Source organism: Pezoporus occidentalis, unplaced genomic scaffold, assembly GCF_034315485.1.
Source record: "Pezoporus occidentalis ecotype Australia unplaced genomic scaffold, CSIRO_AGI_Poc_V1 ctg22, whole genome shotgun sequence".
In the NCBI taxonomy this organism is placed as follows: domain Eukaryota; kingdom Metazoa; phylum Chordata; class Aves; order Psittaciformes; family Psittacidae; genus Pezoporus; species Pezoporus occidentalis.
In genome coordinates this window covers 4573916-4597177 of record NW_026914072.1, presented here as the reverse complement: position 1 = coordinate 4597177, position 23262 = coordinate 4573916, and the positions used below count along the sequence as shown (strand labels likewise).

The 23262-nt window shown below is 41.1% G+C and overlaps 1 protein-coding gene across 3 annotated transcripts in view; it reads left to right on the top strand.

The window, feature by feature from the left end:
- The first annotated feature begins 2880 nt into the window (after window positions 1–2880).
- The window catches only part of QSER1 (glutamine and serine rich 1), a 41751-nt gene continuing 21369 nt past the window's right edge, over window positions 2881–23262 (top strand). Inside the window, exons 1-3 of one of the 3 annotated variants that reach the window (XM_062620285.1) lie at window positions 2881–3010; window positions 19250–19359; window positions 20666–20833. In XM_062620285.1, coding sequence (XP_062476269.1) covers window positions 2895–3010; window positions 19250–19359; window positions 20666–20833 — 394 coding nt within the window. In that variant the 5' untranslated portion in view covers window positions 2881–2894. Of the gene's footprint in view, window positions 3011–19249; window positions 19360–20665; window positions 20834–21988; window positions 22098–23262 lie in introns of those variants that run through there. The other 2 variants (XM_062620286.1, XM_062620287.1) reach the window with 2 other exon arrangements.

The window sequence follows — 23262 nt, the reverse complement described above, 5'->3', positions numbered from 1 at the left end:
ATCTGGTGTTTATAGACATTTGTGATTAATTTTTCAGTCTACTCCACCTCTATTAAAGCCACGTAAAAGAAACCAAACGACACAAATAGAAATTATGACAGCTGTTAACTTTTCAATCTGATTACAAGAATGAGGATCTTCTCCAACAATGTTCAGGAAAACACTGTGTCTGTGGTATACTGACAATTACTTCATTTAGTGGTCTAAACTAACTGTCTACCTGCCTGTAAATCTGGACTGGCACTTGTTTCTACAGCCATGTATCTGAGAGTACTCTTCTCTTTAGAGAAATAACCTGTAATGAAAACACACAACATTATGCTACTCTTTAAAGTTCATGTTGCCATTACTTAAGAAAAAACGTCAAACAAAACAACAGTTTTACAATTTCTTAATATGTCATTCCAAACTTACAGCAAGACACTTTTAAGGTAGCTCCACACTAACACACTTAACCCTAAATAACCAAACACTACAGCTAGGTGGAAAAGGCACTTTTTATCGCTTAGGTCCATGTATCACCCTCCCCTCAGGCCCTCTTCAGGGACACAATGCACCCTAAGGGTAATATTATAAAACAGATTAGCACAGATCCTGCAGGGAAATCGAAAACTACAGGTTCTTCCCCACTGGAAATGCTACTTTCAATAGTAAGTGCTTTGTCACTAACATAAAACTGGAGCCATTTTCTGTCATCAAGCCTCGTTCATCTGTAAAACAGCAACCCTTGTGTTTCCCAGGGAAAGACGGTCTCCTACCCCCCATATACTCCCCTCCAGGTTCAAGCAATACAGGTGCTAACTTACACAAACACAAGGAAACTCACTGATGGTTTCTGGATCTGGTACACTGCTGCTTTTCCCTCCTCAATTCCTCCCGTCCTCTGGGTGATTTCGCTCAGTCTCTTCGGTGCTGATAACTTTCATTTTTACCTTTCCCTCCTGATCTACAGCTGCATTTCTTCCCATAGCTGACTTTGCAGCTTCTTGAAACTAGGCATGAGAAAAGCAGAACCTCAGCTTTTCCTCTTGAAGTCTCTTACCTTCCTGCTTTCTCATTTAATATCAATCACTTTTTAATTCAAATGTTGAGATTTATTTTTAGCATCTGATCTGTTTGGCTGTAGCCAAGTTTCTAAACTCTGCACTTCACCATTTCATTTAATGTGTAGTGAAATGAAAATTCATTTTACTCTGTGGCTGGATATTGCCCGAAGTACTTACTACAAACTGAATCTTCAAAAGACTTACTTACACATTAGCATACACCTTCCTGTTCTGAGCACTGCCTTCAGGTACAGTCGCCTCTTTTCAAGTGCATACTCCTCATCTTTACCTTAGAGGCACATACCTCCTGGGCACCTCTGCCTTTGCACCTTCAGCCTGTGGGGAAAGCAAGAACCATAGGTCACCCACCATCTCCCTGTCCAACACAGATGTCTCCTTTGCTCCTACCCTGTTCTGCACAGCTGGTACCCATTTCTCTTTGTTTTAACAAACACACAGACAAAGATACAGGAACATACTGGCTGTGCACCAGGTGGCTTAGACTGCCCTAAATACTTAAAACATTCTGTCTGTTCTTCCTTCTGGTTGACTTTAAAGCCTATCCAGGCTGCAGACCTGCACTGACTTATTAATGGGAATGCCCGAGTGTTTTGAAAAACTCTTATATACATATATGCGTGTATTTCAGGCTTTTAGCGTTCAAAAAGGAAAAAATAGCTAAAGGGCTGGTTTTATATTATTTTTATATTATTTAACCTCCGTAAAACATTCTCAAAGCAATGACCAACCTAAACCGCTGAGCACCTGCACGCAGGAGCCTGAAGTGGCGAAGCAAAGGCTCTGAGCCGCCCTGAGTGAAAAACACGGCCAGCAGCTTCTCCCGATGACCCACAGCACCTCTGAATTCCCGCTCCGGCGCCTACCACCGGGGTTTCTACCTTGCACCCCCCCGCCAGGTGGATTTTCCTGTGCGGAAGGCGGCGGGCCGGTGCGCCCCGCGGAGGGGGGAGGCGCCCGCCCGGACGCCTCCCCCCTTGGCGGGGCAGGGCAGGGCAGGGCGGGAAAGCCGCCCTACAAATTACTTTACAAAGCGCTCCCTCGCCGTGAGGTAACTCGTCGCCTCGGGGTGGGAGCCGGGGCAGGGCTGGCTGGGCGCCTCCATCTTGTCGGCGGCAGCCGCCCCGAAGGCCGCGGCGCTGCCCGCCGCTGACGCCGCTTCCCCTCAGCGGGAACAAGATGGCCCCGCCCCGGCTCCTCCAACAAAGCGCCAGCGCTTCACTTGACGCGGCCCCGCCGAGAAACCGGCCTTCCCCCCGCCTCACCGCCCGGCCCGGCGGTCCCCGCCTTCAGCTCCCCCCCACCCCGCCCCGGTGGCGGCTACCGCCCCCCGCCACGCTCCCCTACTGCAGCCGCGCTTCCCCGTCGGGCCGCGGTGGCCCGTTCGCAAGTCGCAGACCTCCTCCTTGGCCCCTGCTGGCGGCGGCTCCAGTGGCGGCTCCCTTCGCTGTGGCCTCCCTGCTCCCCAGGCCACGGAGCCGGAGCCCGTGAGCTCCAGTGAGCGCTGGCGGGGGAGGTGCATCCTGGGAAAGAGCAGCCCGACATGGGTCTCCGCTTGGCCGCCGCACAGCCCCCGCCGCCGCCCGCCGCTGCCCTCAGCTGCCCGCCCGCCGCCGCCGCCCGCCGCTGAGCGGGAGGGGAGTGGAGGCAGGGCAGGGGGGGCAGGGGCGCGGCGGCCTGGCCCGCGCCGGTGAGGGGGGCCGCGGCGCTGCCCGCCCCGCATGAGGCGGGGGGGCCCGCTCCCACCCGCCCCGCTCGGTGCCCGCCGCCGCCGCCCTGCGCGCAGTACCCCAGCGGAGCCCCTGTCTCCCCGGCACCGCGCCCTGCCCGATGATGGACAGGAACTACCCGACGACCCCCAGCTTCACCGACCCCTTGGCCCCGGCCGGCGCCCAGCCCGCCGCCTCCTGGGCCTACGAGCGAGGCGCCGGCAGCCTCAAGCCCAGGTGAGGAGGGTTCTCCGGGGGGCTGCAGCAGGAAAGGCCAAGGTCCGGGCTGGGGCCTGGCCCGGGGGCGGCTGAGAGAGCGCCCCGTGAAGGGGGTGAGGCGGGCGAGGGCCCCCTCCGGGCAAGGCAGGGTGGCGGGCGGCTGAGGCCCAGAGGCGCTGCGCGGCTGGTGAGGCCGGGCGGGGCGGGGGGAACGGACGAGCCGCGTCCTGCCGGGCTTCCACGTCTGGGGGCACGGCCGCCGAGCCGCTGGCGGGCGGGGAGCAGAGGGGAGGTGGTCGGCCCGGGCTCCGGGGCGGCCCTCATCGTCGGGGCGGGCGGGCTGCCTCCCCGCGCGAGGCGCGTCTTCGTTCTCCGCCCCGGAGACTCGCGTTGTGCTGCGGCGCGGGTTCAAGAGTTCACGCGTCCCTGCCCGGCTCCGGGAGGGAAGCGGGGTTCGGCGGCGGCGGGGGGAGCGGTCCCCATGCGCGGGGCCGCGGGCACCGGCGCTGCCCGCAGGAACAATGCGGGCACCGGGCCGCCTCATCCCGCGCCGGCAGACGGCAGCCACCTCCGTGCCAGCATCCCCCCGTCGCCCTTCATTTCCCCCTTGTTTGGGGTTTTTTTTTCAACGAGAGAAGGCTGGTTAACCTCTTTTGTCTAAAGCGCTGCTCTCGGGCGTGCGGAGCCTTCTCTCAGCTAAAACTTGTCTGGAGAGATTTGGTCCCACCGACAGTTCTGTAAAGTTCCGGGAAGTGCGGAAAAATTACAAGCTAGCTCATTGGCTTCGGGTTGCTTTCTGGTTGTATAATTCTGCCAACTAAAATGAGTGTTTTCTAGGTGATGAGATTTCTGTTATTGCTTGTCTGTGTCTCTAGTTTGATACAGCTGCAGTTCTAGACGACGTTTAAAGGTGAAAGAGGCTAAAAATATACAATCAAAATAGGTGTACCTGTTGGTCTACCTGGCTTTGCATTTGGTTTTGAAAGTGGTCAGGCGTGTTTTCTGAATTGACTGGTAAGGTTAATAGATTATCAAGTCAGAAGGACTGTTGCAATCATCTTAGTCTGACCTCTTCATGATGCAGGCCATAGGACTACTTCCCCCCCACCCCCCCAATTTGTGTTTGAAACTAGTTTGTAGTTCAGAAGACGCAGTTAAAAATTCTGACTGAGGCAAAATTCAACATGATTCTTGGTGTACGAGTGGCTGATTCGTATTTTATGTCTTATTTCTGATCTTAAGAGGGCTGCTTTTAGTTTCTAGCCTGCTATAGCCTTATGGGCACTGAAAATCCCATAACATCGTTATGAATTTCGATTAGTGTCTTGCTTCACATTCTTTTTATTAAGAGAAATAAGTAATTTTATGTAGTTTGTTGCCAGACACACTCTATTTTTTTTTTCTTTTTGTTCTTCAGTTATTCTCTTGAGTTTTCTCCTGGATCCCCTCCAATTTATTGTCACCCTTGGTGAATTGTGGACAGTGCATTTTAAGAGAAATTAAGTCAATATTAAATAAGAAGATAATGGATCCTTTCTGGGGTGTGAAGCTCTGGATTCCTGGTTTCACAGAGAATTGCAATGATGGTTAGGTGTTTTTTGGCCAAACACTTGCCCGGTGAAGCTGCATTTAGCCAAGCTCTGTGCAGAGTTGCCTGCATGGCAGACTGAGGTCTCCTACTGTTCTTTGTAGTCAGCCTTCCTAATTCTCGAACTACTTTTGGTCATGTTGCTGTGTTGGTTTTGATGGTAGTCAGTGACATGTCAATTCTGTATTGCTTTCCCCAATTCTCATTGTCTATTGAGGATCATGCATCTATTCCATGAGGAAGGTTTGGGTTTTGCAGGTCATATAAGAGCGTGGCCGTGCAGATGCAAGAGTGGATCCCTCTTAGAAGAAACACAGCTATTTGATGATTATTTTCTACGTTCAAAGAAATTCCCTGGTTTCAAACCATGGCTGCTATATTAACTGTGTATTTTGGGAATTCCTCAATTGAAATGGCATGCAGAACAGTCTGAACACAAGTACCATGCAGAAGCTCTTTGGATCATTGCCTGCTACCTTTGCCGATCAAATTGTTAATCAGAAAAATCAAATTACTCTTACTGAATCCATTCTTGATATGACTATTTATTCTATATGTTAGGTAGCAATGTCAAAAAGACCTTGCTTTCAGTTGTTAGAAGGTTCATCTTGAGGCTGTGTAGGTAGTGATGGATGATGCATTTCAAACGTTTTGACTGAAATATTTAAAAATTCTTTTATTATTTTTTTTAAGTGTAACAAGGGCAGGGAAGATACTATGAATCATATTTTGTGCTCAAGTTCTCCTCTACTGAGTTCTTAGAGTTCATGCAATTGTAGTAAGCATTAAAATACCCTGTCTTCAGCAAGATTTAAAGATTTGAAACATGTTGGGCACAATGTTAAATACAGTCCGGGCTTGCAGAGGTGTTCCTAGTTTCTCTATCACTGATAACATTTGTGTGTGTATAGATGGAGACAGTTTCTGGGGAATTGGGACACAAGAGTCATGCCTATCACTGCTAAGGCTTGTACTAGCCTGGAAGCAAATTGTGGAGCTATAGAAGTACTGTAAGGGAATATGCTGTCAATGTTCTCGGCTTGTGTTACAGATCACTTCACGTTTTTCCAAATGGTGGTTTTGATCATAGTTGACAGGTAGTCATCTGAACAGCTGAAGCTGCATTAGCCTGATGTTAAATTTTTTTTAAAAAGTATGTCATTTTGATCTGGTACTTGACTGAAAAGAATTCAGCCTTTAGGTGATAGAAATAACAATATTTCATTCAGGTTTCTTTTCATATTTATGCTGTTGCAGGCTGTGTCATGGCAGGCTATGTTCCCTTTGTGTGGAGAGCCATGTTCACAGTCTCAGCTCATCAAAATGATTTCCCCTCCCTATAAGCGTTGCTTGCGTCTTCCTGTGCTTAACTTCAGGCATCTGGTTTTTATCCTGCCTCTTATTTCTTGCAGGCACTGTTTTGTCTGTGCAATGGCACTATTCTTATCAACTGAAAGGAAATGTGTGGTGAAGTATTATGAAGACATTGCTACTAGGCCTGCTGTGACATAACTTTTCCCATGGAATAGTAGAAGGTAGTGAGACAGGAATGGGAGCAGATAGCAGTCGCTTGAATCAGTGCATTAGCTAGTACTTGAAGAGCATATTTGAACAGTGCAGCTGTGGTGGCCCTGGAGCAGAGGGCTGAAAAAGGTCCTCCTGTCCTTCACCTTTCCCTTCTCTCCCATATCTCTTAACACAGGCTGTCGGCATCCTGATGGAATTTCTGATGGTTGTATGGGCACACTATGCTTTTGACCTTTTACTGTAGCTGTTAGAAAACCTTACTTCTGTGCTAAAACGCTGCCTTTTTGTGGCATAGTCTAAAGCTAGCCCTGTCTTGAATAGCAGATAACATATGTCATGCTTGCTTGTTACTTGCACAAGAAATACATGGTCTTCAGGAAACAGGTGAACACTGTAATAGTTTTGGAGACTGTCATAATTGCTTGGGAAAAGAAATGGAGATAGGTGACAAGAGATGAGGTTTCTGGTTGGTTGTTTCTGTCTTGGGGCTACTTCTTTCATTTAGAGAAAGTTTTTCACTAGTGGAGGGATCTCCCTGTTGTTATTTGGTTTTTACACAACTCCAAGAATCAAATCTTCTGCTGTATGTGATTGAATGGACATCAGTCACAATTATTTTGTGGTTACTTTAAATTTTACGACGACTGTCATGTCTCCAGTGTTTCTTTATGCATGATAGTCTTTGTCTGCCTCTGCCCTACCCAGACGTATGTGGTTTTATATAATTTAATTCAGGATGGTTCTTTACAATAGATAACACTGACATTTGGTTAGCCTGGCCTGTATTTATAGCAGGTAATCTAAGATAATGAGTTAGTTACCGTAATAGTTCATATGCAGATTTACTTAAGTGGGAGACTTAAACTTTTATGATAACCTTTTGTGCCTTAAACTTTTATGATAAGTGGTTGGGATGATTTTTTTTTTTTTAACTTGTATTTGCATAGATGTCAAGCAAAGACTTACTGTAACAATTGTATAATAATTGTGTCTTAGTTAAGGTTCAATTTTAAATTATAATGTATTTTTGCATAGCTATAGAAACTCTAAAAATGCAAATAGTGTTTTAGAGAAGTGTAGAACATTGTCTTTCATCAAATTAAATTGTTCTGAGAGGTAAAACCAATGTTTGTTGTTAAACATGTTTCCTGCAAAAAGTTCCCTATGGCAGAGTATTTCAGATGTTGAAAGCTAAAGCTTATAAACTGTGAATATATTTAGAACATTTGCTATTAAAAGAAAAGGCACAGAGGGATTAAATAAACTTTATAAACATATAAAAGGGTAGGTCACTTCAAAATCTTAACCAACTTTTTGTCATAGTTTATATTTAAAACATTTACACATACAAAATCAATCACAGGTAGTCTGGGGTGTAGCTCAGGTACCTTATAGGGACTTCCTAGCTTTTGTCAGTCTTCAGGTTTTTTTCTTGTTGTAACCTGCGTTCAATACACACTGAAATAACAGCTGTGGGAAGGTCAAAGACTGACTGAACAAAGGCACTGAACGCATTCATGCTGTATGCCGCATAGGTTTCACAGGTGCAGATGTGTGGTCCTCTTGTAAAATCTTTGCTTTAGTTTCAAAATAAGCCAGCTAGGCTTGTTTGGAATTACATGCTGCTTACCTAAGATTTAACAACTGTACATGAAACATTTGCTGCAGTGAGAAATGGTGATGGAACAGGATGCAGAAGGAATGAGTTGAAACTTAGTCTGAGGGTGCAGTTACACGAGATGGCTGAGCTTGCTGCTCAGGCTCACTGCTGCTGAAAGGGGCTCCCTTCCTTCTCCCTTGCGTTGGCTCTGGTTTTGTGCAACCACCCGAGGAGCTGGTCTGCTTTGTTAATCCATGAGAAAACTATCATGACCAAGCAGGTGAATAGCTTTCTCTTGAGTTGGAGAGCTGCGCTGGTATACCTGTGCTGCCAGGCAGGAATCCAGAGGTGGCACCAGGGGACGAACAGGAAGCAGAGCTGTAAGGAATAAGTTGTGGCCTCAGCAGGGAACTCTGCTGTGCCATCCGGGGCAGCTTTAGATGGGCTCAGGCTTGCTCTGTTGCTGTCTTCAGTGAGCATCCCAGCCAAGTTGTACTACCTGTGCTTTGTTACCAGGAGCACTTAGTGTCTGTGTTAGTCGAGTGCTCGACCTCTCTTGAGATCCCCTAGAATGATGCTTCACATGTGAGCCCTTTCCCATGGAGCTCACAACTTCAACACATTTCTGAATGTGTTGTTCTGAAAGAGGTTTTGTATTCTTCCACCTGTGCAGAAAGTCTTTCAGTCTGATATGTGTATTTTACCTTTCATCCCATTAACTTTAATTGTAGAAATTTATACTGCCAGAGAACAACCTTTTCCCTTTGTTTCTTCTGTACTTTTGGCCACATTTTATTTTTTCTTGGAGTCACTGTAGATTCTGGCATGATGCTGTCATACAAAGGTGGTTGTTTTTAAAAAAAATCTTTGTTAGGAAAAAGGCAACTGTGATTGGGTTATATTCATTCTAAACAATACTAGAGGTCTTACAGAGTGGGTGTATTTATTTTCCTTGGATTTTTTTCTTCTATTTTGTCTAAACATTCACAAATTTGCATGTCAAAAAGTTGTTCTGTATGATGAATGCCTGTTCACACCTTAAAACCCAAAAGCCCAAACAAAACCCAGTTAAAAGGCAACACATTAATAGTCTTACTTCAAACATTCCTTAGCAGTCTTAAGTTCGACAAAAATAACTGAGCAGCATGCCCAGCTCAGCCTTCACAGCATTTCTTGCTGTACCGTGCAAGCAACAGAGAAAGGAAAATTCTTAGAATTTTTAAGCAAAGAGAAGTAACATACTCGGAGAGGAAGGAGCTCTTGGTTTTTAAGTACTAGATTTATTTCTCTCACTGGGCAGATTTCATAGGGTTTGGTTTTACTTCAGCTGTTCTCTGTCCCTTCTTATGTTACTTCCTTGTTTTCTTACTCTGAATGGACTATTGGGGATGAATTGACGCTTAAGACCATCCTCAGAACCTCTCTGACCATGGGTTACAGTAAATAGAGGCAAGGAGCTTTTATTCCCAAATCCTTTCATGCTTAAAGTTTCTTATTCCAAAGCAATTTAGCAAGAATATACATACGTTTAGACAAGCTTTTATTTGCCTGTATTGCTTTTCTTGTTCTTCATCTTCCTTCTACATGACTACCTCTGTTGCTTGCTTAGGACTTGAGTAAGTGTACCCAATTACACTCAGCAGGAAGAAGGCACCCTTAGGCATCCTTATCTTAAGAGTAATAGTATTTACATAGGAGGAACATTTATTCCTTAATAACCGTATATGAATTATACTTGGGGCTGTCATACATCTAGATTTCTTTGGAGATAGCCCTCTTTTTCACCTGGCAGTGTTGTGTGAAAAGAGTTTGAGGGCGCTAGCCCTTTGTCTAGCGTTTCCAGATGTCTGGCAACTTGTTCTGAAAGCTTTTGGACATCCAGAACGTGGCAGACAGATGGCAATTGCGCCTGCATGGTGCGTGTGCAGCTGAGCTGGTGTTTTTGTGGCAATACTGAATGTACCAGCGTGTGCTGCACGTCCCCTGTTGCACTTTTTTTTTTGACCCGGAAATCCCTTTCAGAAATGCAGCAATTCAGAGTTTCACACCGCATCCTGTTTACTTTCTCTCTTCTCCGTGTCAAAAATTCCAGTGCTAGACAGTGAATAATCCTTTAATTCCTACGTTCCTCCAGTTTCATTAGTCTCTACTGAGCCTATCAAGAATAGGATTTCTACTAGTTTTTTCTCAATTGTGAACACAGTGATCCTAGAAAACAAACTCCTTACGACGCTCAACAGCAACCATTTTTAACTCTCTTCATGTTGTTGGAACTGGTGACCTGGAGGTTACTGATGCTCAGTGCCACTGAAGAGAGCTGGGATTTTCTTCTTTTCTTCTCCAGAAAAAACCTTTTTGTCATTATTTGTTTAAAAGAGAATACAGGTTTTCCAGCAGTTAAAGGATTTTTTTTTTTTTTTAATTTGTGTGTATACTGTTTTGATTTCTATTACTTGTTTTTGTCTAGTCATCTGCCTGAATGTCAGGAAATCTTAAATCAGTAGTGGGACATATTTAAAGAATGTTTATATATGTGTGTGTGTTTCTCCCATCTCAAAATAAAGGACATTTATTTTTTCTGCAGTTTTGAACAGTGCATGTTTTCTCATTGAAGCATTCACAAGCAATTGAATTTGTATGGTATATTTTCAGCTAAATAGTAGCTGTTGACAATGTGATAGCCAGAGTCCTCTTTGCAAGGTTAGAAATGTAAGTTTGAATCTGTTTTAGGGCAAATAAAGCACTGATGAAGAGGTGTAAGAGCTAAAAACAAGGACTATGCTGATTTTCCTCGTAAAAGCACCCTGTGACTTTAACATATGGACTCTTGGTGCTGCATTTTACAATGAACTCTGTGTTGTTAATATGTTAGATCTTTCCTGGGCACACCTCCTAAATTGGGATAGAAGAGTGTCCTGGGTTCAGCAGTAGCAGTCATTTTTCCCCTTCTTGGAGGTAACTGGGAGTGAGCGAACGAATTACCTGACTGGGTTTAAACCACGACAAAGAGGTGTTAGTCATTGGGATGCCACATTATTGAAGCCAAAAGAGTTCCTGTGAGCTGCTTTGACCTTGTAGTGTAGTGTAGGGAGAATACTGTGGTGGCCATGTAGGTGTGCCTGAAGGCTTAGAGCCTATTTGATGGCCTTCAACTGCAAGCTATACAGATGACCAAGGATATGGTCATGAGCAAGGATATTGTGGTCTCATATGTAGGCAGTGAGTAGGTGCCTCAGCTATGTGCAAGTTCTGCATCTGTGAGCTGTGAAGCCACTGATCTTTACACAGGTTCAGTATGTTGTGTACTGAGCAATTAGAAATTTTAACTTCACAGAACTCTGAGAAACTGACTCTTGGTACCAAGTGTTTGAAACTCGGTTGTGATGTCTGTAAATCTGAGTGGGTTAGTGTTTGGGCCTTAGCTGCTCTAGGTTAAAGGAGAAGATATTTCGTGGGTTGTGGAACTGTAAAGTGCTTGAAGATTTGGTGGTGAAAAGAGGTGTTGCCTGAGGTGGCTCTGTCAGTTGATATGTCATATATATTTGCCCCTCTTACCTCTTCTGATGAATATCTCGACTTCAGCATGATCTTTTCCATGTAACTGGAAAATAAAGGGCTTAATAAGAAATGGGATATCAGGCATTCTGCAGTACCTCAAAGGTAATACTCAAGCTTGCCACAAAATACTACATTAATAACTGTGGGAGGATAAGGATTGAGAAGCATTTCAATAGCTGAAATGAATTGTATTTTTAATACGGCACTGATGTGGGTAAGTCACTTCTTGAGATAATGTTCTGCTGATTTTTACATTTTGAAATAAAATTTTATTATTTAAAGTAATGAAATCTTTTTGTGTTTATCTCTGCCACAGTAATAGAGGATTATGCTGTGTGCTCAAACATCAGTACTGTGATGATCTTGGGAAGAGTTTCAAATACCTCCAAGTACACTTTTGAAAACAGAATAGCATCGCATGTTGAAGAAAAAGTGCTATATTTTCATTATTGTTTTGCAAAATACTTTTGAAATTGTGAGCAAAGCTCTGTAGGAGAGACCTATTACTGATTAAAAAAAAAAAAACCAGCAAACACCTATTATCTCCTTGATGGGTAAAGAGAAGGTTTTTTCATAGAGAAAGGGTAAGAGAAGATAAGTAAATGTAGTGACAAAACAAACCAGCACCTCAGAAGGTGAGAAATGAATATTGCAGTTCTTTACATGGTGTAAGCTACACAAACCATAATGGGTACTCCGGTTTTCTGCAGGGAGCAGTAGAGTAGAAGCTGTCAGAGAAGATGTAAACCCCCAAAACATTGCTTGGCAAACACATGGCTTAAAATTATATCTGACACCACATTATAATATAAATTGGGTGGTGAGTGTGGGCATAGCAATGTCTGTTTAGATGTGGGGAGTGTTGATACTGAGTTAATAAGGGCATCAAACTCAGGCTTCAGTATTCAGATCAAGAAAACTGAAGGTTCCTCTCTGGAACTTGAAATCTTAAAAAGTACATCAGGAGCTCAAAATGGGCATTATTATAGAATAGTTTAGTTTTATTTTTTGTATGCCATAGGATTTTAGAAAGTTGCTTTGGTTAGGTACTACAAATTTTTGTCCAGACCCAGAGAAGCACTAGCAATGTCTGCCAATTCTGATTCAAAAAAAAAGATGACTTTGTTAAATGTGCTACATTTCAACTGTAGATAACCTCATCGCAAAGACAATTTAGATCATATACCTTCAAAAATAAGAATCTAAAGTAGTTTGTCCAGTCCCTCCATAGTGACTTGTCCTGGGTTGACATATAGAAATAGCTCATTTTTGTCTGAATATTAGTTTTCACATAGAGTCAAGACATAGTTTAACTGATTTGATGAAAATGGAGTTATATTGTTTTTGTTATTAAGAGCTCCACAAGTTACTTAATCAGACAAGCCAGTGCTTGCACTCAGGCTTTGAAATACTAGTAAGACTATTTTGGCTTTCCTGAAGCAGTTTGGGAGATTTTGTTTTAAAAAGGATCGAGCATAAAGGGTTCAGACACATTAAACATGGGATTAAAAAGGAGATGGAACTTTTTTGCTGTAAGATCTTTTTCTTCCCTTAAGATATAGCATGTGTTTGGGTAAAGAATCACAGGAGCAGCGTGAACTCTTGCTCAGTCAGGCAGTTCCCTGCTTGCTATTTGCTACTTAAAAATCTATTTCTTAGAACCTCCTTATCTCAGCTCCTAGAAAGCCAGGAAATAATGAGTATTTCCTCTCACAAGTACCTTGAGACAGCCTTTGGTCCAGTCATGGACTTGGTTGTTGTGAATATGAATTGAAGTTGGAAATTAACATTATGATTTCATCTTTAATGAAGGAGTGAAGGGTCATTGCCTCTGGTGTGTTACTATTTGATATATTCTACATTCAGTGTGTAGTCTGTTAGTTACATAGTCTTTACATTAAATTACATTCTTAGGCATAACCAACAGACAGTTGAGGTTGTCAGTAAAATACTACTCATCTGTGTTTTACTGAAATACCGCAGTACTGGTGTCTGATTCTGTATTTTCTAAAAGTCATCTGTCTCAAAGAAGAATAGTATTAGGTAGTTAACAAAAATTCAAAACATTGACATCTATTTATTTCTTGTGTGGTAATTTCAAAATAGGCCAGGTAGGTGCTAAAAATGTGTACTGTACCTAAAGGAACACTCAGTGTACCTTTTAAGATGCATTAATTTTAGAGATCCTTCAGATTTTTCAGTGGTGTACTTTATTTTTCAAGTAGCAGATTCTTTTTTCTTTTGTCTGATGGATACCATAACTCTTCCACACTGTTAACTATTCTTTCTCTTTATGCAAGTATTGTTTCAATCTTCAGATGTTAAGAATTGTCTTGTCTTGTATCATCTGATCAGAGGATCAGGGAATTAGATGCAAGGAGTTGGCTGGTTTCTTATTTTTCCTGAACCTGCTAATGTTCGCAAGCTTTGAACTGACTTTGTTCTTGCAGTGTCTCTTTCAGCTGGGAAATAGAGGTGAAAAATAACATACTGTATACATTTCCTAAAAAAAAAATATATATAAAAAAAATTTGCCCTGAAGTGAGTATCTGGGCTGAGCAGAAGTTTGTTTTCCTTTGGTTTATGTTGGAATTAATTTTTGAAACATCTTATGTTGTTTCTATGGGCTTGCTTTTAAACTTGTGAAGTGCATTGGCCTGTCTGTTGGACAGGGGTGATTTGCTGTTGTTAAGAGTATTGAACTCTCTAGGCAACTCTTTCTGTTATGATTCTGTTTTCTTAGTCATTGCTTTTTTAAAATACAAGATCAAACCCATTTTTAGATTCTTTTTTGTGAGCTGCGTACAAACCCTAGATGCTGAACTACGCACATGGCAGTGAACTCTTGCTGTTATAATGGGCAGCTGAAGTGCATGCTGGCTAAAATACCATTTGCTCTTCGTTTCATCCATGTTAAATTCAAGTAATGTTTTCAAATGATGCTCTTCAGGTTTTTTTTGCTGGGGCAAATCAGCAAAGATAGATCTTTAAGCAAAACATTAACTATTGTATGTAATATTAAACCAATTCTAAATATGAACTTGCAGGTAATGCAAGTTGGAACTGCATTTTGTGTTTTTCAAATGAAATATAGCAGACAAAAAGAGATGTAAGCTGCATGTCAGTTTCAGTATCTTATATTTAGAATGGTATTTTTAATGTTGGGAAAGGCATTTGTCATTTTTGCAGTGTTTGGACCTTGACTGGTTTTGCTTTGGCCCTCTGAGTGGGACTTGCTGGTGCATAGCTGAGGAGCTGGCTGAAGGGAGACTATTGCCAAGTGTCTGGGCTTTGGGGTAGAGGGGAAAATTTGAGTCATATTTCCCCTGTTTTGCATATCTCTTACGTCAGATAAAATGCAGTGTGAGTTTTAAGGTCAGCACAAACTATTGCTACTTTTTTTGATCTCCTTTTTGGCAACTTGGTGAGAAGTGGACCATATGCCTGGTCATCTTCCCACTGGAGTTGGGAAGCTCCTTGTTTTCAGAAAGCCTGAACAGGCAGCCCCAGCATGAGCTTTGTTTCCCTGGTCTCACTCATACGGTGTGTGCTGGGTTGTCACCTCCTGTTTCAGTGCGTTTGGTTGTTCTGGATCTCAGACACATTATAGCAGAGGTAGAATTTAGAAGATTTAGAGTTAGAAGTGCCTAAGAACAAAAGACCCAGCTATTGCACCCAGAAGTAGCCTTTGCTCCTTAAGAGTCCCGATCTGTTTTTCATGTATTACAGGATCCCCTGGAGCTTGAACAACTGCTATTACTAAACTTAAAAACAAACAAACAAACTTAAAAATTGCTAAGATCTAATGAAAATTGATCTAGAAAATAAAGTAGAAAGTGGAAAATGTCTGCTTTCCGTATAATGATACCTTTTTGTGTCAAGTATTAACTAAAATGCTTGTTTGAAGTGTTTCTGTGTTTCATTCTCTGAATGCCTAGAAGAGCAAGGTTGTTTGAAGAAAGTGAGAAAATTAGAAATAAGGACTTAATTGTGTGTCCAGTGCTTATTGCAGCTACATTTTGTCTCCTTGTGAAAATGATCATTCCATTTGAGATTGAAGTTAAATGCATTTATTACTTTGTGTAAAGCACAAACCAATTAATTGTCTTGACAGGTGAGGAGGATGGCAAGTGCAGTGTTGAATGTAACTCAGTAACCTTTCGCAGTTGAAGACCTAAATTCGTATGAAACTATAAGATTAAAGGATGCTGTGGAAATAAATTATCATAAGAATAGCAATATGAGCAGGTACACAAAGAGTTTATTTAGGGAAGACTTAATCTGGACTAACAAGAGTTGTAAATCAAAGTTGAGGTATTTTAGTAACAATTAAATGCAATGACTGTGCATTTTTCTTCCATAAATTTTACTGGTGAGGTAATAATCTTCTGTTAGCCTAACTGATGTAGCTGACAAAAACATTAATATTTGAATGGTTGCACTTTCATTGTCATAAGGATTTTTTTGATTGCATTATTACGGGAATGACAAATAATGATGGCTCTTTATAGGACATCCCTAAAAGGACGCTTAAATATTATGTTAAAATTGAATGGACCTTTTCAATGAAAAATTGTATACAATGAACATTGTATAGCAATTAATGATAACAAATAATAAAGTTTCAAATAATGTGAATGTTTCTTCAGAAACTAATCTGACATTTCAGTACAAGTGAGAGCTCATGTGGAATTTTAACAGTCTTCAGAACTGGAGTGCAAACGCTAGATAGCCATAACGTTGTTTGCCACGCTTAATATATTTTTGGTGTGCAAATTACATGCTGTATAAGTTCATCTGTTTAAAAGCTACATTTTATAAAAAGAAACCCTAAGGCAATAATCTTCCTCCTGTTGCTGTGCTTGTGTTTAGGATAAGCTTATGTAAACTGAAGGGATATATGCAGGGTTTTTTTGAGATAAGAATCTACATTCCAGCAACTAGTAATTATACAATAAACAACTGTTCTTATAAACAGTGTTTTTATTGAAAGACGAATTCATTTTTGAGGTTGTGGTTGCACAAACTATGACCTGAGTTTTTATGGGAGTTTTTATTTAAAAAAAAAAAAGGCGTCATATACTTTTAGTGTTCTTTTGATGCTCACAATCACTAGAATTTTGAGATTCTAGTAATTAACAAGGTTTTTTAGATACTAGGCCTAGGGGTTATTTTTATCCCAGTGTTAGTTCCAGCATCATCCATGTTGCACGTCTAGGTTTCTTTTACAAGTAGCTTTTATAATTCAGAGTGTAGTGCCTCACATCTACACACTTGTGTGTTAGGCTGTTACGTAGTCTTTGCATATACCATGCTATTCTTTTACAAAGAAGTGACTCTCAGTCTTCACGTTATCAGAATAAGTAGAAATGTCAATTTAAAAATACAAAAAAAAAAAAACAAAAAACCAACCCAACAAAAAAACAGCAAACCAATTTTTATATTACCAGTTTTTTTCAGTGGTTAATATGAAGTTCATCCACTTTTGGTCATGACCTTTTGCTGTGACAGTGTGAAAGCATGAATGATGCAGTATTACTAGATTTAATCTGTACTGGCTTCTGTGAGTCTCACCTTATCTCAAAGGATTTTTGCTGCAAAGTGTATGCCCACTTGCTGGAACACCACTACAACACCAAACATGCCTCTCAGCCTGAAAATAGCCTAAATGGGAAAAGGAAGGTGCTCTGCTATATGAGCAATCCACTTGTGACTTCATAATGTGCTTTTTAAATGTGTATGAAAAAAAAGTCAGCATCACATACTTTTGTATAGGTAAATGCTTAAAGAAAACGTTAAAGTAAAACCTACTGCCAGGTTGGACAGGGCTTTGAGCATCCTGGTCTGGTGGAAGGTGTCCCTGTTCATGGCAGGGGGTTGGAACTGGATGAGCTTTAAGGTCCTGTCCAACCCAAGCCATTCTATGATTCTTTTGTGAGCAGAAAGTTTTCATAACGTCAGCATTTGTGTCGGTGAATCATGCTAGCAATACATGTGCTACTAGTATGGTTCAGCTTAGAAACCTACTTTCTCATGTAGTACATTTTTATTTTTAAAAAATCTGAAGAAAACATCATGTGTCCTAAGTTAGGACTAGCTATGCAAGTATGTTCAAAAAAACCAAAACCAGCTTACCTTTAAATCTGCCTTGTAAAAAAACAATTTAATTTGGCTTTATTACATCCATAATGTTTTACATACAGAACACTATTATGAATTTTTGGTCTGGAAATTGTCTGTAGTAATGATGCAAACCATTAGATTTCAGTCAGCATACAATAGAAATCTGTTGCAGATACATAGTGTTGAACTGCACAAAAGCCTGTCCTCTACAACATAAGGGCAAAGATGTGCTGACTCTGAATTGAGGTTTGGGGATTCTCTAAATGGTAGTTATTACTGTGAAAGGTATGAAAGTAATAGAAGCAGAAGCTTTTTGTAAAAAAAAACAAAGGATTTTCGTTCATTATTTAGGCTTGTGCCTCGTTCTGGCATGCTGATGATATGACATTGCTATGCTCTAAGCAGCTGAAATGGAAAATATATCCCCTGTTAGTGCATCTTGGGCACAGAAGTTAATCTAGAAGCCTAAAGCCTAAAATGTTGTATCCCTTACAGGCAGGCTTTTGTTAGTTCGTAACATGTGGAGGTCACACTGCTCTCAAAGGCTCATTGCATCTCCAGTCTCCTCTTGCCATGTTAATGAAAACAAAGCAAAAGCAGCAGTGTTCCCAATTTTTAAAATTATTTGGTGACTTCTATAAAAGTTTCCCATGATGTCATGATTTCTGGCATAAAGTGTTCCATTTTTCCCTTAAGCAGTGTGACTGCCCCCTCATCCCAGGGGATGAAAGAGGATAGGGGAAGCCTCCCTTAAAGCAGGCAGGGATGGCTGTGGGTTTTGCTGTTAGGGTTTTTTTGGCATCTGTTTACAATTTAATTTTGAACTTGAAGCATATCTCACATGTGCAGTGGAGTAGGTAAGCAGCTACCTATAAACTTAATGTCCAAAAGGCAAGAAGAGAAGGTAAACTGTTATTTGGTTGGGCTGGCTTCATTTTTTCCATTCGACAGGTGCTATACAGAGATGAATCTGTGGAAGCTTGAAAATTTGGGGATTTTGTTTTGCTTCTCCCTCCTTTTTCTGCCATTTAAAGTTGGAAATCATTAGCACTTTTGGCATGTTCCCGATGTAGCTTGATATTTAGATCACATTTCTTTATTTTCTGTATTTTTGCTTTTGCACAGGCCAGACACTGTGTATTTTCAGTTGGCTTCTGCTGATAATAACATCATGTTAATGTAGATGACTCATTTCAAAACATTAAATAAAATCTGTGGATCATTAACTTGCATTTAATGGTAGGAGGTCTGAGGACTGGGATTGGTAACTTGGTAGTGTTGTTGCTGTCAATTTTTTTAGAATTGCACCAAAATTAACAAAATCTTTAAAAAACTGTTGCTCCCACAGCTTCCTTGTCTTTCCGGCCTTTGTATTAAATCTGGTCCTGGAAGTTCTAATAGAATCAGAAACTGAAATGTTAAAAGTAGGCATGTATTTGTAGTCATCTGCTTTGCAGATTTACATCAGTAAATCATTACCAAAAGTGTCCATTCAGTGTTTCTTAACAGTTGAACTAGGAAGACCTGTGTCTTCCTGACCTAGTTCTTTGTAGACTTCACAACTTTGATTTTTGTAAGGCTTCTATCTCTCCCTGCTTTGGCTCGTTAAGTTTTGAAGTGATTTTTGTCTGCTTAACATTTTTACTTATGTCCTAGCACAACTACGTCTGTTAGTTCTTGGGCTCATGTTCTCTTTTGCTTCCTCAACTTCTTGAGTTCTGGTTGGGATTTCATACTTGTGCTTTGTTTCTGTAGCTGTTTTTTTGTTGTTGTTTTGTTGGGTTGGGGTTTTTTGTTGGTTGATTGGTTTGTTTGGGGTTTGTGGATTTTTTTTGTTAATAATGTTTAATTTCTTTCTTAGCTTAAGCTATGGAGGAGGACATTCATCACATTCAGAAGCAGAACTTCACAGACAGACATACACAGCTTCTCATCAGCTTCCTGGATACTCTGCTACACATCATTCTGCTGGTAACTGTCCGTATAATGAGTTTACAGCTTAAATAGCTGAAGGAAAAAAAACCCAACAAACCTGTTAGATAATTTAGGTTCAAGTTGCTGAATTTTATAATTGGAGGGATTTTGTCATTCAGGTGGTAGCAGGTAGTATTAGAAGAGCTGAGTTTGTAGTAGGAAGTTAACAGTCAGTTGTTAGCTTTTATCAAAATGCCATAAGTAGAAAGGAAATATAAGGGGAGGGGCTATGTTTATTAACTTAATGTTGGTTCTTAAAGAAACTAAATTTATTCTTTAAAATACCGCCTTTCAGGATTCGGCCTACACATAAGGGTCAAGTGTTAAGTATGCCTTGAAGCCAGCTGCAGAAATCACGCTTATTCTTTTAGAGTAAAGCAAACAGCAAAGCTAATGCAAGTTTGAGCACACTGTTCTAGTGTTTACCTGTGCAAACTAAGCCGTAGTGCTGGGAGAAAGTTAAAATTTAAATATAGTAGGAGGTTAGGCTGTGTTACATCTGCATCAGGATCTGTTGGTGATCCTGATTATAGCCTTTCTGCATGTCAGGAGAAGACAGGGCATGACCCCTTCATGATCGCTTTGCAGCCCAGTTTCTGAGGAAAGATATTTGAGCTTGTGCTGGCTGGGATCTTCAGTCTCTTGGCCAAGTCCTTGACCAGGGCGATGGAGGGTCAGAGAACTGCAGGGAGTGTTCCAGGGTGCAGACCCTACACTCTTTCACAATGTCTGTTACTAAAAACTGGTTCTCTCCAGTGCTTCCCACTGAACCTCCTGCCACTGAAAGGTGTCAGCAACAGTGAACCACAAAGGTGTTCAGTGGAATGGGGAATGCAACCAAAACCCCTTTTCTTGTGCTAGTCACAGAAAAAAACTCCAGACTGCAGAGGACTCCAAACTGCAAGACTCCAAAGAGCAAGAACCAGGGGGGAAGGTGAACAGAGAAGCTGAACCTATTCCAGAAGGAATTCTGAATGTTTAAATAGTTTGTATGAAAAAAATAGAACAGTGAATCATCAGATGAATGGAGAATTTTATCAGTGTACCTAAATATTGGTTTTTAAGCATGATATTTGACATGCATTTAATAATAGATTTTAAAATGTATATTCAAGTTCGAGTTTACAGTTGCAACGCTACAGAACAGTCAAAACTGAAAAATCAATGTACTTTAATAATATTGCTAATGTTTCATAGATTACTTTTACTGAATGATGAATGTATATGCTTGTTATTTGATTGAGCTTCTTGTAAGTTCATCTAAATTGTCTGTTCTGTTTCATTTCCCTCCACCCTTATCTAGGTCTTTCAGGAATATTTGATACCACCAGTATGCACGGTGCTGGAAGTAACACTAAGGAAACTTCTTCAGTTATGAATTTTCTCTCTGCTATTGAGTCTCGTACTGCTCAGGCAGTCTCTTCAGGATCTACCCTTTTACCGCAATTCAGGGCTCCTTCCTGGCAGACAGGTGAAAAATTTCTCTTGAAATAGAATTTGTCATTGTTACATTGAATGCTGGAGAGAATTTTAAGCAAAAATACCCTGACTTAACTGAAAAGGCTACAGGTCTTCTACCTCTTTTCCATCTCAGTATTTAAATATCTCAAAATCAATGAAATTATGTTAACAGAAGGATTCTATTAGAACTTCTGCTCATGTAATTCTTCTTCTAATTGTTTAGAAGGATTTTGGATGTATAGGATATTATTTTGTTGAAAGAGTCAAATATATTCTCCAACTTTGGGATTACTCTTGCTAACACCATAAGCACATTGGAGTAGGTTACCTGTACACACGACCAGGACTTTCATTCTCAAAGTGTTCCCTGTCATAGTTGTTGTTCTGTGATATTTGTACTAAAAGTCTGTGGATAACTTTAGCCCCTTTGTACACGGAAGTAATGAGCAAGATGCTCTCAGAAATGAGGACTGAGATGCATTTTGCACAGAAATAGCTGATCTAATTTACAAATAAACAAACATGCCGTCTTCCTTGGCAGGCTGACTGCCTTCTGCAAACCTCCCTATCTGTGAAGCCTTCTGTGCAAAGCAGGAAACATTGCATATTTTGAGCTTGCTGTGGACAGCCACAGTAAGATAAGTGTTGCTACTACATCTCTGGGTAGCTTCAAGGTATGGTTAATATTGTGCTGCGATTGCGCAGCTGTGCAGTGAATCAGATCTATTCATTCATCTGACAGAAAAGGTTTGGGTGGGTTTTCCTTTGGTGGGATGGGTTTCTGTTTCATCAGCAAGCTGATCTCTGTCCTGGTGCAGCTGTATGATTGCTGGTTCTGATTTAGGGAGGAGGCATAAGGTAGGAAGAGGGAAGAGTTGAACAATCCTTTTGTTGGCAGTTTGTACTTGATCTGTTCAGTGTAACATGCAGCTGCATTCTGTGAAGAGCTACTCAAAGGTGAGAAGAGAGAATGTGGCTTTTTATTCACCATGGCCAGAAACATATGTGTAGGAGCACAGATGAAGATGCACACTATTAGTCTGTCAAAAAAATCTTAATATAAATCAGTGGTGTTTAGAGTAGTGATGACCTATCCTCACAGCAGATTATCAGCTGGGAAGAAATCTTTTTTTCTCTTCGTCCTAGCATGTTTTCTCCATTGCAGCCTGCCTAACAGTGAATTGTGAAGAAGGGGGAGACATGCTGTGGGTCGGGTTTGATGTTGATACCTGTGATTGAGAGACTTCTCAGTACTCAGTACTAAGAACTCATCAGTAAGCCCATTTTCAATATTATAGTTTTCTGAGATTTCTGTTGTCCTTTAATACTTCTGTTGCTTTTCTGTATCCCTCAGTCTCCCCAAGTGTCTTTTGAGAACTTTGTCTTCTACAGACTTTTTTGATGAGGAAAAGCAAGTGCTCCTTGCTCTTCAAGGTGACCTCTCTTTAGAAGGGCTTTTCACTTTTTTTTCTCCAAACTCTGCAACTGCTGATTTTGGGGAGAAAAGAGGAGCAGCATGTTTGTTATATTGTCTTATCAAGTTTTCCTCTGGTATGTGTCATTTTTAGCAGTGTTCTGATTTCTTAGAGTAGTGCGGGGGGTGTCTGGGCACACAACTTACTACCTTTGCCATACCTTTTGGCTGCTCCTTTACACAAGTAAAATATAAACCCAGCAGTTCTGCTGTGATGATGCTTCTGTGACTGGCCCATGTCTGGTTCAAGAAATCACCTGCTTAGTAGGAAGGGCTTTAATTTATAGAAGGGAAAAATACAGGTTAGATGAGAAATTAACATCTGCAGTTACAACAGGTGTAAATTCTTCCCCTTTTTTGATGCTTCTGGATGCCCCTACTGCTGTGTTACTGGTAGGGATCAGTAAAAGAGAACCCAGTTGGACATGATGTTGAAATTTTTTAGAGCAGGGGAAAAAAGGTGTTAAAACACTGCTCATGCTTTCTTACTGAGAAAGACCATATTGTTAACTTATGAAAAATACCTTGGTGTTCCCTCAGTCTCACATCTCTTCGTATCAGTTTGTCTTGAACAAAAACTTTCTTTTGCAGTTTCAGCTGAAACTTCCAAAGCAATGTATGATTATGTCGCAATCAGTTTAAGAGGACTAAATACATTTTAAAATTAAAATTGATTTTTTTTTCCTGAAGTGTTTGTCTCAAACCCACCTTTTATTTACTGTGATTTTTTTATTTATTCTTAAATTATACAAAACTAAAAGCTATTTTAAATGTCCAAGAAGAACTAAAAAAGGTCAAATTAAACCAGTAACTTTCACTCTTTTTTTTTTTTCTGATTTACATACCCTTTACAAGAAGTTTAAGTCTCCCCAAGAATAAACTTGTCTTCACTTCTGTTCATAGACTTTGGAAATAGCACACAAACTTCACCAGTACCTGCAAGTTACAGGGCGAAAAGCGCTGAA